The sequence below is a fragment of the Musca domestica genome, unplaced genomic scaffold (genome assembly GCF_030504385.1).
Source record: "Musca domestica strain aabys unplaced genomic scaffold, Musca_domestica.polishedcontigs.V.1.1 11, whole genome shotgun sequence".
NCBI lineage: Eukaryota > Metazoa > Arthropoda > Insecta > Diptera > Muscidae > Musca > Musca domestica.
This window is the reverse complement of record NW_026712133.1, coordinates 11,549,379-11,563,352: the sequence shown is the minus strand read 5'-3', so window position 1 is coordinate 11,563,352 and position 13,974 is coordinate 11,549,379. Positions and strand designations below refer to the sequence as shown.

General features: G+C 35.8%; 1 protein-coding gene across 7 annotated transcripts in view; it reads right to left on the bottom strand.

Annotated features, from left to right (window-relative positions):
* Positions 1-13,974, bottom strand: part of LOC101895687 (protein cappuccino) — a 184,509-nt gene that overhangs the window by 15,783 nt on the left and 154,752 nt on the right. For all 7 annotated transcript variants that reach the window (XM_020039327.2, XM_020039329.2, XM_020039328.2 and 4 more), the window contains one exon: positions 4,005-4,177. In XM_020039327.2, coding sequence (XP_019894886.2) covers positions 4,005-4,177 — 173 coding nt within the window. The remainder of the gene's footprint in view (positions 1-4,004; positions 4,178-13,974) is intronic.

The window sequence follows — 13,974 nt, the reverse complement described above, 5'->3', positions numbered from 1 at the left end:
ATCACAGATGAAGTTCGGAGTACACATCAAGCTTCACTAGATACCTTACTTAAATTGAATATATTTGTAGAGGAACAGACAATCAGTTGTGTCGTGAGTCTCAGAGAAACCCATCCATTCAGAGGGGTTAAAACCAGTGCTTGTATATCATCATGGCTCAACTTAAGCCACTAGACATCCACATACCTAAAAGGGTCTCTAAATGCATACGGTATAACTGTCTATTTCGATGGTTCAAAATCCGTAGATTTGCTCTGCTAGAGCCTGATTATCAGAAACTTCTTCAGACTTTACAACAACTTTATGCGTGGTAAATTGGAGTCACGTGGCAGAAAACTTTGAATCAAATTTCTGTTTTAAAATTGCAGTAGAAGCAAATGCTAGTAAACGAAATATAAAAAAAAATATATAAAATTGGTGGACTCCAAAAAAACAATTCAGTTACCTACAGAAATATTTCAGATTTACAAAACAATTTTTTAATTTCCCTTTTTATGCTGATCAATAGATATTTTCAGACGTAACGGGAATCATGTTCAAATAAACAAAATTTTCCGCTTAGCTCCACTCATTATAAGTATTAACAACCACCCTGCCCAACTCTACTATCTCCATTTCCACGAATTGATTTTATCCAAAGACTTTGGATTGATTTTATATTTCGCCACAATTATGGCCCGAAGCATTAATGCCATCTTTAAAATAAATCTTTCGATGAACGGAGATTTCCTTAATGGCCTATAATGCTAGAAAGATTTACAAAAAAACAATTTATAACTATTTGAAATTGACTTCGAATCCTTAAAATAATGTCCTTTGAAACATCATTACGCCGCCGTTAAAGCTGGGGAAATGCTGGGGAAAACGAATAAAATTGAATTACAAACATTTATAACTGCTTTCATTGCGTTTGCTTTTCTTTGCCTTGTTTTGTTCACCATCACTCACTCACTCACATCCAACCAGTGCTGTCACAACGACAAACCGACAGACGGATACACTTTACAAAGGCAGCAGTGACTGATCGTTTTGATACGGACATAGACTCCCAGTTTCTTGGCTAATGACACAGTCATTTTAAATCTCCACGAACTCGTACAATTCATTTCCGGTTTGTCCGCATCCTTTAGTCGGTTATTGCATAATTTCCGTTTGATGAAACATATTTAGCTCTCGTCGCTCGTCCGCCACTCGATTGTGTTGCAATCCTTTCCAGAGAATCAGTTGAAAAAAAAACAGCAACAAAATTAAGCTACACGACCGACCAACTGACAATTGGTAGCCAAGAAAAAAAGGAAAACAAACAACGCAAACAGCTATGAACGCGCATTTTGTGTAACTGGCCTTATGTGCATCCTTGTTTGTTTTGGATGGCGCAGAGCGTCAGTTCATAATGCAGTTCGTCCATTGCCTCTGGCCATGGGGATGGAGAAGTGTCATTCTTTTTGTTTTGTTAAACGCAGCGTATAAAAGATTTCGATTTTTCTTTTCAGTTTTTTTTCTGTGTCATGAAAATCAATTTGAAAAGGAAATTAAAAGGGAAGCATTTCAAATTGCTGACAATAAAAAGAAAACGAAGCAGAGATAGAAGACGAAAAGCAGGAAAACTCAAATGTCGAAAGAGAATTTTTTATTGATGGAATAATGTTGGAAATTTTTAAATGCACTCGACATAAAATTTTGAAAACAGCAATAATAATCATATCTTTGGACATTCGATGGGGTCATTTAAGTTTACAATATGGGCTAATGTATAAATATTGGAATATGGCTAATATTGTCATCTAAAAGGCTAAAAATGGGAAATAATGTCAATTGCAAATATGTTTTAATATGTATGATATAAAAATCATATTGAAGGCAGTTTAGGGGTTATTTAACCACAATGCTTGATATTTAAGAACATTTTGTAATGACAACCTGTGGCAGATGTGTTTCACTTAATTTCGAGCTATTCAGATCCTACTCTAATTTTTCAAACAGGAGTGGCTCAGGAGCGCACCAACAAAAAACAAAAGTGTGAATGGTAAACTCCGTATAAGTCTCCCACTCATCGAACAACCCCTTTCCCGAACAAGTTGCATTCTCGAGTGAAAACAAGCGAATCTGTGCTCTGTTATACATGGGCTTAGCGATGAATGAGTGACTGACTGACTGACATCAGCGCCCCGACGAAGCTGCTCGAGCTAAATCCTTGATATTTTGTATGTATATCATCGTTGATTCGAAGGGGTGATATAAAACAGGTTTTGTAGAAATTCAAACTAAAATCGGACAAAAAATACTAACATTTAGCAGATACTGCGTCACGGAGTTTTGCAAACGCGTAATGTAAGAACTATGAAATTTGGCATGTGGATTGCTGGTAGTCGAAATAAAGACAGGGAATTTAAAGAACATTTAAGCTTAAATTTTAAAATTGATAATATTAGTTAATGCCGGTATTTGGGTTAGAGAACGCCGGGTTCTAAACCAAGCTCCGATAGCTCGACACGCGAGTAAAAATACTCGGTAGTGGGAGTACCAGTTTTGCAAGAAGTTTACTTTCCTCCCTTTTGTATTATGTGGGAGAGCTCGGGGAACTTCTCTGTGATATATAGAGCGAAATAGATTGGGAGTATACAATAAGAGTGAAATCGAGCTTTGAATACCGGGCCGAACTTTGAGTGCCCTCCAATATTTTGAACAAATTAGAAAAAAAATAAATACATTTTCAAAAAAAAAAAAATAAAATCCATTAAGAATTATTTTAAAATCTTAAAAAATCCCTAAGATAGCCGTCATATTGGGGTCCATACGAAGCCGAAACTTGAAAAAAAACCGGTGAATAAGGTACCTACAATCGTCAAAATACCGAATATAGGGAGGTACCGATATACTGGGGCTATACGAAGACCTGGACCTGGACTTCAACACCAAAATTTCAAACAATTTCGGTAAATGTTGTACCTAAAATCATAAAAATAACGAATATAGGGAGATACCGTTATATTGGGGATATACGATATCGTTGACCTATATAGACAATACTTTTCCAGGGGATAAAGTACTCACAAGGAACTTCTTGTGTGGATTTTCAGACAATTTCACCGAAAAAATTGGCTACAATCATTAAAATACCGAATATTGGGGGGTACCGTTATGTGGGGGCTATATGATATCGTGGGCCATCTTCGAACTTCGAACCAAAGGCTGATCTGTGTAAAATTGTAGCTCCTATTTTTATTCGTTTTGACTCTAGCGTGATTACAACAGACATACGGACATCGCTAAATTGACCTAGAATTTTACGCTGATCATGAATACATATACTTTGGTGGGTCCGACATAAGTATTTCGAGGAGTAACAAACATAATGACGAAGTTAATATACCCTCCATGAATATTTTAGTGAACGTGTTCGTATTTTGATACTGCTGTAAACTAGGGAGGGAGATCGTGAACAAAACCCAAGAAGAAATAAACATCAGCAGCTGAGTATTCCAAGAAACCAGTGGATTTTTTAGTGTTCACCACGGTAAAGTTGATATTAAATGGGTCAAAATCTTTACAAATGTTGATTGAATCCACATTTTTCATTTCCGATTTCTTTAAACAATTTTAAGTAGTTTCAAAACCCCTTTTAACGTTTCTTTTAACTTTTCACTTTTCATGCAACCCTCAAAGATGCAATGTGCCGATATTATTTCCCGGGAACATCTTAAAAAAGTTAATACTCCATTATAAACATTAAACCCGGACTGTTAATGTATCAAAAATTAACGTCCGCTTTTTATGTTCTATTTTACACTTCATTTTGAATTCGAAATATGCTGCAGCGCCAAGCTTAACTTAACTGCTTGGCAGTAAACTGGTGGTGGTGGTGTGCATCGCATTTAATGTTGACATTTAATTACATTACACCAACCACCCGCCCACGCGCCCACGCGCCCTCTCTAACCCACCCAACAACAATGTTGGCTGTTGCATCACAAAGTACAAACATATTGCATTTAAACACTTACGCTGAACGCATCCAAATCGGCATCCCGCCGCTCCGATATTTGCTTGAGCACGCCCACATTGATTAAATTGTTGCAGTACTGCAGTGTCAGCGTGTTGATGTCCTGTTCGCTGAGATGGCCATTGCCGTTGCCGTTCTGTAACGAGGATATGAACCATTTCATGAGCATTTGACCTGGAATTGAACGAAGGTGGAATAACGTTGGCAAATGATTAGTTAAAACAAACCGATAAAAAAAACACACACACACACACACACACAAAGAGAAGAGAGTAACGATGAATGAATGAGTGAATGATTAACATTGTCGAAATCGGGTGATGGCCTTACTTAACTTGAAAGGTTCACAGAATAGAAACAAAACGTCCATCATTGCTGGCGAGATTGCAGATGAAAGCAGCGCGGAATGATAATGATCAATGAATGAATGAAGGGAGTGTGAACGGAACACCGACCGACTGGATGGTGCTGAAATGAATGTGGTTGTGCGTTGTGATTTTCTTCTGCCTTTGCTTCTCGTTGCCTCTCTGGAGCGGGAGGAAGTAGGTATTTTTAGAATTTTCATTTTATTTTTGTAAGCGTTTGATGTAACAACAAATTCACTCTACATTAAGCATTAAGGGCAAGAGAGAGGCGATGGAAAATATCATAATATTTCTTAACTTAGAATAAATGTCAACGAAGATGCAATGTGGTTTTATGTTATAACTTTAAAATAGAGTCAATTTCCTTTTTTTCAGTTATACCTTATATAATAATATAATAGAAATATCTTCCAAAATGGTAAGAAATATTAAATGCCCGGAAAAGTTTTTGTACTGTACACAAGAAAGTCGTATACCATCTATATCTAGCATTCCCATTAGTTTTAATGTCAAAGTGTCGCTGCAACGGCAACAAATAAATTAAAATTCAATTTTATTGTTTGTGTCCATTTTAGTTGACAGAGTGGGAGGAAATATGGTGCAGCATTTGACACCTTAGGAAGGCCGACATCAGGGATGGAAAAATTTAATTGTAGTTTTTAAATAAAATGGACAAGGAATGGTACAAGAGATATGTATATTCATTATACCCTACATAATGAAAGGATTGTATATTCAATTTGTCATTCGGCTTGTTACTCATAACCCATAAGTTATATATATTCGTGATAATAATAAAATTCTAAGTCGATTAATAAATGTTCGTTGGTCTGCTGAAATCAAAAAATAGTCCATATACCGGTACCTGCCGATATTGGGTATCGTAAGTGGGTTCTAATTCCTGTAGCAGAACATGGTTTCTATAGGTTTTTGTTTTCCTATAGCTCCCATATTACCGTACCTCCCGATTGGACTAGGAACTTTTTTGGTGAAGTTACTACAAAAAGATTACCGCTATTTCCCCTTCTTAAACTTGCCAAAATATTGGGATAAGATAAGATTACTATCATATTTTCTGAATGTTATTGGTGTTCAAACTGAAAACTTTTCGAGGAAGGGAAAAAATCCAGTGGACAAATATTTTACAAATTCGCTTTTGACATATGTGAATATAGTCTGATGTGAATATTACGATATGCTAAGTTTGAACTATATCGAGAACTCCCTTCATTATCCTTTTTTTACAAATTCGATTGTGGAGGAGAGGTACTAGAGTTGACTCATATATTCTGTTTTCACAGTTGCTCTAATGAAGCCAAAAATATTTCGATTTGGCAAGTTTGATAAATATTGGTCACCCATTATATATATTTTTAGGTATTAGAAGGAATGGGTCGATAACACGGATCGTAGCAAACTATCTTAAAAAAAATATTTGTCATGGAATTCGTATACTAAAAACAGAGTTGAAGTCGTACTTTGTGAGAATTCGTACAAAAATAACCAAAAAGCATAATTTTAGAAGGATGAAGTCAAAGGCAAATACATTCTTTATCAATTTTTACTATAAGTCACCAAAGAATTTTCATTATATATTCAAAATGATTTGTATCAATGTTCTCCTAAAATAGTTTATTCTAAAAATTTAAGTGATTTTTTTGTAGAATATTCCTTATTCTGATACATTTTGCATAAAACGGGGGGCATTAGTGCAAATAATTGTGTATGTATAATGAAAATAGAGATTTCTATTTTCTTTTTTATGAAAATTACCGGTCCACTCCATCAAGTACCTCCCACACCAAGGGTCGAAATTTTGAATAATTACAATTCTTATAAAATGTGATTTAAGAGTCCGATTTTCTTCAAATTTCACGCAACCCAATATTTTTATTAACCCAAGGTCTGGATTTAAGACGGAATATATCGGTCCACTCCTTCTGGTACTTCCCCCACCAAAAGGTCGAAATTTTGAATATCCATTAAGCTCATAAAACGCGAAATTAATATCCGATTCCATTTAAATTAGGTACATCTGAATATTTCCATAAACACAGGATCTGTTATAAAAACGCTAGAGATCGGACCATTTCCTCTGGTACCTCCACTACGAAGGGTCCAAATTTTGAATATCCATGAAGGTCATAAAACTTGAAATAAGCATCAGGCTCTCTACATATTTCACACATCCCATTATTTCTACTAACGCAAGATCTGTTATGAAGATAGGATATATCGCTCCACTCCTTCTGGTACCTCCCTGACAAAGGTTAAAAATTTTGAATATCTATGAAGCTCATAAAATGCGAAATTAACATCTGATTCCATTCCAGACTTGGTACATCTCAATTTTTTCCATCAACACACAACATTTGTTATAAAGATGGTAGAGATCGGACCATTTCTTTTGCTACCTGCCCCACATATGGTTCAAGATTTTGAAAAACAAAACGCTGATAGAAATAAGCATTCAACTTTCCTCAAATTTCACACATAAAAACATATATATCTGCGAACCCCTTCTGGTACCTCACCCACAAAGGGTGACGATTTTAAATTCATTCATATGTCATAACTTCCAAAACAAGTCAGCGATTATTTACAATTTGCTATATCTAAGCATATCTCTTAACCAGAAATCTGAGTCTGAATATGACATTTATGGTTTTCCATAAAATTGGATATAAATATTCGATTTTCTTGTAATTTTGCCAATATCAATATTTTTATCTGTATTAGATGAAGTATGAAAATGGAAACTTCGGTCGACTATATCTGGTAGCTCACGCACATTTTCCAAAAATTATCACATATCTCACATAAAATGAAGGAAGTAACTAATATAGTCTAAACCTGGCACGTCGCAATATTTATATCATATTTATTTAGATCCGATACGAAATGGAAATATTGTTCCTTTTGATTTTAACAAGTTGAATAATCGTAACAGATCTCATAATATATTTAGATACTCGAACATTGGCCGAGGGTATACATCTGTGAGCAAAACCGACTGATACTTTTTAATTTGATAATAACATTTCGAATGAAATTCTAACTTTTCACAACTCAGTTTGCGAGCTTCGATTAAATCCAAAAAGTTTGTGATTTTGTATACTTTTTACTTATACTGGAGAGATAAGAAGATATAACGAAAATAGTAAATAAAACCCCCCGCTACTAAAAACAACCATCTGTTGATGAAGTATTCCATAAATTGGTTGGTTACGCCATGAGTCAGTGCCAAAACAAAGTTAAATAAAAAATTGTGACAATGGTCACAATGTGCCTAACAATAACAACAAGTGTAAATAAAAAAAAAATAGAAAAACAAATGTTTAATTGCTGAAGAGGTCTTTCTAATTCGTTTGTTTGCCTATTTCATAATTCCACCTATGATTGACATTGATCGACCGTTTATGGCGCTACGACGACCAGAAAATAATAACACTTACAACTCTCTCAGTTTTCCAGTAACAATTACACAGTAACTTGTAGTGGGAGGAATTATCTCTCGCACGTACGGATATTGTAAACATTTATCGAACGACATTCAGTACAATCCAGCAAAATAGCCATTTTCCCAAATTAACAAGTTAAAGAGTATCAGTCGGTTTTGCCGACATATGTATACCCTCAGCCATATAAAACGAAAGGTGTAACGGAGCGCCATTAGTTAAATACATTTTGACTTCTGTTATGATTATTCGAATTGTTGACCTTCTATGGTCCAATATTGTCCATTTCGTATCGGACCTTAATAAATATGATGTAAATATTGCGACAAACATTATTATCCAATTTTATGCGAAATCATAAATTCCATATTCATTTAAGGTTTCTGGTTGAGAGAAATATTTGAATATAGCAATTTGTAAGAATCGCTGACTTGTTTCGTAAGTTAAGACAAACAAAAGAATTGCAAATTGTGACCCTTTGTGGGTGAGGTACCAGAAAGGGTTCGCAGATATATGTCATCTTCACAGCAGATGCTGTGTTAGTAGAAATAATGGGATATGTGAAATATGTAGAGAACCGAAGGCTTATTTCGGATTTTATAATCGTTTTGGTTATTCTAAACTGTGATCCTTTGTGGGGGAGGTACCAGAAGGAATAGCCGGAATATTTCGACCTTTTGCGTGGGAGGTACTAGAAGGAGTGGACCGATTTTGCCTATCTCCGAACTCGATCTAAGTTTGATAATAATATTGTGATGTTCCAAGTTTGGACTGTATCGGAAACTCCCTTCGAGAGTTATTGTGCCATCAAGGTAATATTTAAAACTATTATTGCATTTCCGTTATGTCTAGAAGTCGCTTGTGTCTACATGTATGTGAAAACATTTCACTAGGCTTATCCGGCAAAAAATATTTTTTTAAATATATCATATTTAAAATTTATAATATTTAAAAATATAAAATTAAAAAAAAATGTAAGAATTTCTTTAGGGGTCTGGAAGTGTCCCCACCCTGCGTACGTCTCTGCATTAGGTAATTGTGTTTATCTTTAATTTTTTTTTTTGTGTGAAAGTAAATCATCAAGATAAGACATTTGCACCTTCTCTCCTACAGTGACGTATTCCCTGGCAAGTGTTATTTGTGTTTTTGTGCAAAATTAAATCGCAAAATATCATCAAAACAAAAGACAATGACTTTTTCCAGAACTTTATTGCCATCAATCAATTTGTAAAATAAAAGAATAAAAAACCAGGTTAAATTTGCCATTTGAATCAAGTAAAGTTTGCCAAGAGTGGAGGGGTAATATAAACGAGAAATTGCAGTAATTTACTAATCGGTCACTATTATCTTACACGAGTTGCAATGTTCAAAATTAGATCTATATCCATTAAATGGATGGAAATTTCGCTGAAATAGAAATTTCTTTGGAGTTTTTGGTCTTACATTTATAAATGACTTTTATTGTAATACGTAATTGAAGAGTCAATATTTATATTGGGAACCCTTTACGTGCTACAAAAACAATGACGTTTCTGAATTTCCAGCAGTTCAAGACTTGATGATAACAATATGTTTTCTGCATTACCAGTAAGGCCAAAAATAATGAGGAAGTCCTTACAAAATAAAAACGTTAAAAAGTATCAGTCGGTTTTGACTAAAAATGTACAGCCGCCAATGCCCGTTTATTAAAATAAATTACGTTATGATGATTCAAAACGTTCACACTTTATTAGGGTGCTACCAATATTTTCCATTTCTCATCAGACCTCAGTCCGACATAAATATTGTGACGCGACATAAATATTGACTATATCGACTACTTCCTCCACTTAATTTGAGAAAATTGCATATACAGGGTGAGATGAAAAAACTGCAACCAACTTCAGACTGCGGTCATTTCTAAGCCACTCGTCCGACAGCTGTTCAAATTATTCCAGTGACAGCTCATTACATTGTTTACAAGCGTACAAAAGCATTTTGGTGAGAATTTTCCAGAAAAAAAGTTATTCGTGATGGAATTGAAGCGTGATAGTGTGATTTTTTTATATTTGGGTGGAAAACCACAAGTGGCTATCGTTAGAGCACCCCAGCATTTAAATGTGAATAAATATTTTGTGTCTCGTACCATCGCTCGTTACCGTGATACTGGTAGCATAGCCCGACGTCAAGGAAATGGACGGAAGAAAACAGCAACATTAGCAGAAATGGTTCGAAAAGTAAAGAAGCGACTTGATTGAAACCCGCGTCGCAGTGGCCGAAAAATAGCTCGTGAGCTGAACGTATCGCAATATTTCATTCGGCAAATATTGAAAAACGAGCTCGGGCTAAAGCCATTGAAATTCCAAAGAGTGCAAGAACTTACACCGCAACAGAAAGAAAATAGACTCAAAAGAGCTAAAGAGTTGCTTCGCTTGGCCGAAAGTGGTGAACTACCGAATTTGGTTTCCTCCGACGAGGAAGGAAAATGTGCACCCTCGGTTGGCTACCAGAACTCAAGCGCCGGCCATGGCGATGGTGTGGCCCAGCATAACAGCCGAGGGTCGCTCTCCGCTCGTATTAATCGACCGTGACATCAGAATATATGCCGAATATTATCGCGAAAATATTCTGGAGGGTGTATTAAAGCCTTGGGCACGCACAAACATTTTGGCCGCAGACCTTGGGAATTCCAACAGGACTCAGCACGTGCCACCCAAGAATAATTGCAAAATGAGGTTCCTCGATTCATTTCCAGCGCACAATGGCCACCAATCCGTTGGACTATTGTGTCTGGAGTATTTTGGAAAGCAAGGTTGGCACTAAAAAATACCAAAGTGTCGATGACCTCAAGCAAGCGCTTCGCCAGGAATGGGCCCAAATACCACAGATCAACATTCGGGCAGCGTGTGACAGTTTCATTGGCCGTTTGAAGACCATAATTCGTGCCAAAGGTGACCATTTCGAACAAATCTAAACTTATTCTAACATCCAACCACTACCAAGAAAATGGAATAAGGACCTTGGTGCATTGAACCATTTGTATGGGTAGTGTGAGACTGGGGGTCCATATCGATACTAATTGGAATACAAATACATTATCTACACAAATCTTTCCAATATCTGCCTTTCCTAAGAATTATACACTTGAATTGAAGGAAAAGTATCTGAATTATCTGGGTCAAAGTTTAAAGCTTGATATAAAATGCTGCTATTTTTAAGAACTATATTCAATCGATGGTGATGTGATAAACCAAGCTAATTAACTAATAATCCATCCTCAAATGTATTTAATTAAAACAAAATGAGCGGAATTTTTTTTTAAACTTACATTGTTTTGGTTGCACGAGCGACAACATGTCTGGACTCAGTTTTGAACTTATAACGGCTGTTTCAACAGTGACGTCACCACCACCATCAATATCAACACCAGATGTTCCACATTTGCCGTCTACGCTGGACGAGCTCTTGTGGCCATTGAGAGTTGTCTGTACAGTTTGTGGTTTGGTTGTTGTTGTGAAATTAACGATAAACTTTTCAAGGTCAGTAGAGCTTTTGGAAACAAACCTTAAGATATGTGCAAGAGATTCGTGAGGTATTATAGTTAGCTTAAAATTAGGTTCAATTCTTATTGGCGGCAATGGATTGGCGAGGTCAGGGCATTGTTGTGAAGATGCAACCTCTTGAATGCGTCTCTCCTCATTTTCTTCACATATTTGAGGTGTATTTTGGATGACTCCTTCGGTATCTGCATTTAATTGACTACCAATTTTGGTGAATATTGGACACCATGCCACCGATAAATCCGGTGTTTTTATGCTGGGCGATGTTACGGCGGTACGCCCAGGTTGCAGGAGAATTGTTTGTATTGTCAGTTGCGCTGGCAAGTGTTTTTGTGGCATTTGCGACATTCGTTTCAATTTTTTCACTTGTTTCCACTCGACAACGATTCACGACATTTCAGAATGTACCTACGCCGACGATAACGAAAACGTCGACACTTTTGCAGTGTCTTTCCGTTTGCAGAAGCGATTTTCAACTGAACAACTTTAGAGTTCGATTGTCAACAAATGGTTATGTCAATTCACCGCTTGTTTGTTTGCTTGGGCTTTTTCTTCGTCTTCTTCCTTCTCTAATTATTTTTTTGCTTTGCTATTTGTTTTTCATGTGCGTCTACTTAGTTTCGGTTCTTAAAGCTAGCTGATCGTCATCGTCATCGACGTCGTAGTCGTCATCATTATCAGTAGCATTAGCTTGGTCGCTGATTGATACGTTCGTTCCCTATCGCTCCCACATTATCTCGTTATTTTTGTTTAAACCACCGGCATTCGATGAAGGAAGGGTAGGTATATTCAATTTGTCATTCCGTTTGTGAAATATTAAAATAATCGTCTGTAAAAATAGGGTGAGTGAGTGATTGATTGAGTGATCATCAACCTCCAGACGATACGGTTGAAGATAGGATTTTTAAATTTTGCATGGGGTTCACCATAGGGGTGAATGCGCTTTAACAGAATTTCTTACTTATTTGATATATTTAAGCAGTTACTTCATTTTTCAGTCTATATTGCATTCAAATGGGATGATTTAAGGTATTTGTTGTTTTTTTTTTTTGCCACCATGAGTTCAGCTACGTCATAAAATTATTCATACTTTTATATAAATAACGATTAAGAGGGTATTTTTTGTGAATAGTAATTTTCAATAAAATTGATAAAGGAAATGTGACGAAGTGATTCAAGTAATTTCAAAAGAATTACGATTTTGATAACTACGAATGAGAAGAACCCACAAAATACAGAACAAGTTAAATGTGGAAAAATATTCGAATCATTTTACAAACGGGAGTACTCCCACGATAAAAAAATACTCATACAATACCGTGGTCAAGTAATTCAAACATAACCAGTAAGGAAAGCTCAAAAGTCGGGCGGGGCCGACTATATGATACCCTACACCACTATGCATATTTAGTAGAGCTCTCGTAAAAAGGTTTATACAGGGCATTTCAGAGCTCTATGAGATATTTGGTACAAAATCAAAATCTATCTAATTCTATCGTGCATTTTACGAACTATAGCTATATCTGAACCGATTTTCACCAAGTTTGATGTATTTGATTCTAGGCTGAATTCGGTCAGATTTGCCAAAACCCAGGACATTTGGGCTGATATTGGACATTTGGTGCGCAATCAACACGAAATTGGATGAATATATATATATAGGAGGTATATCCAAATCTGAACCGATATTTGTAAAACTGAAAAAGAAGATATTTCTTCTGATACCAAATATTATTCTTGTATCGTACATTTTTCGAATTTGAGGGACTTAAAGTACAAATCGGATGAAAGGTATATATAGGAGCTATAGCTGTATCCGACCGATTTTCACTAAATTTGATGTACCAATATTAGCCATTTGCTGCAAATTTAATCCGAAATCGGATGAAGATATATTTGGGAGCTATAGCTATATCTGAAACGACTTTTACTAAAATTGGTGTCCTTGCTTCTAGGCTGAATTTGGCCAGATATGCCAAAATTCATGCCATTTCGGTTGATATTGGCCATTTGTTGCACAATAAACTCGAAATCGAATGAAGATACATATGGGTGCTATATCCAAATCTGAACAGATTTTGAGAAAATTAAAAGCGACTACTTTTGGGCTTTATCTGATATCTGGTACCAAATATCATTCCTGTGAAGAGTATGCTATGCTATACTATATCCAAATCTGAACAGATTTTTATAAAATCAAAATCGACTATTTTTGGGCTTTATCTGATATCTGGTACCAAATATCATTCCTGTGAAGAGTATATTACGAATGTAAGGGACTTAAAGAGCAAATCGGATGAAACATATATATGGAGCTAGAGCTATATCTGAACCGATTTTTACTAAAATGTGTGTACTTGCTTATAGGCTGGTTTCGGTCGGATTTGCCAAAATTCATGCCATTTGGGCTGATATTGGCCATTTGATGCACAATTAACACGAAATCGGATGAAGATATATATGGGAGGCATATCCAAATCGGAACAGATTTTAATAAAATTAAAATCAACTATTTTTGGGCTTTATCTGATATCTGGTACCAAATATCATTCCTGTGGAGTGCATATTTCGATAAAATTTAAAACAGCTATTTCTGTGCTCCATCTAAT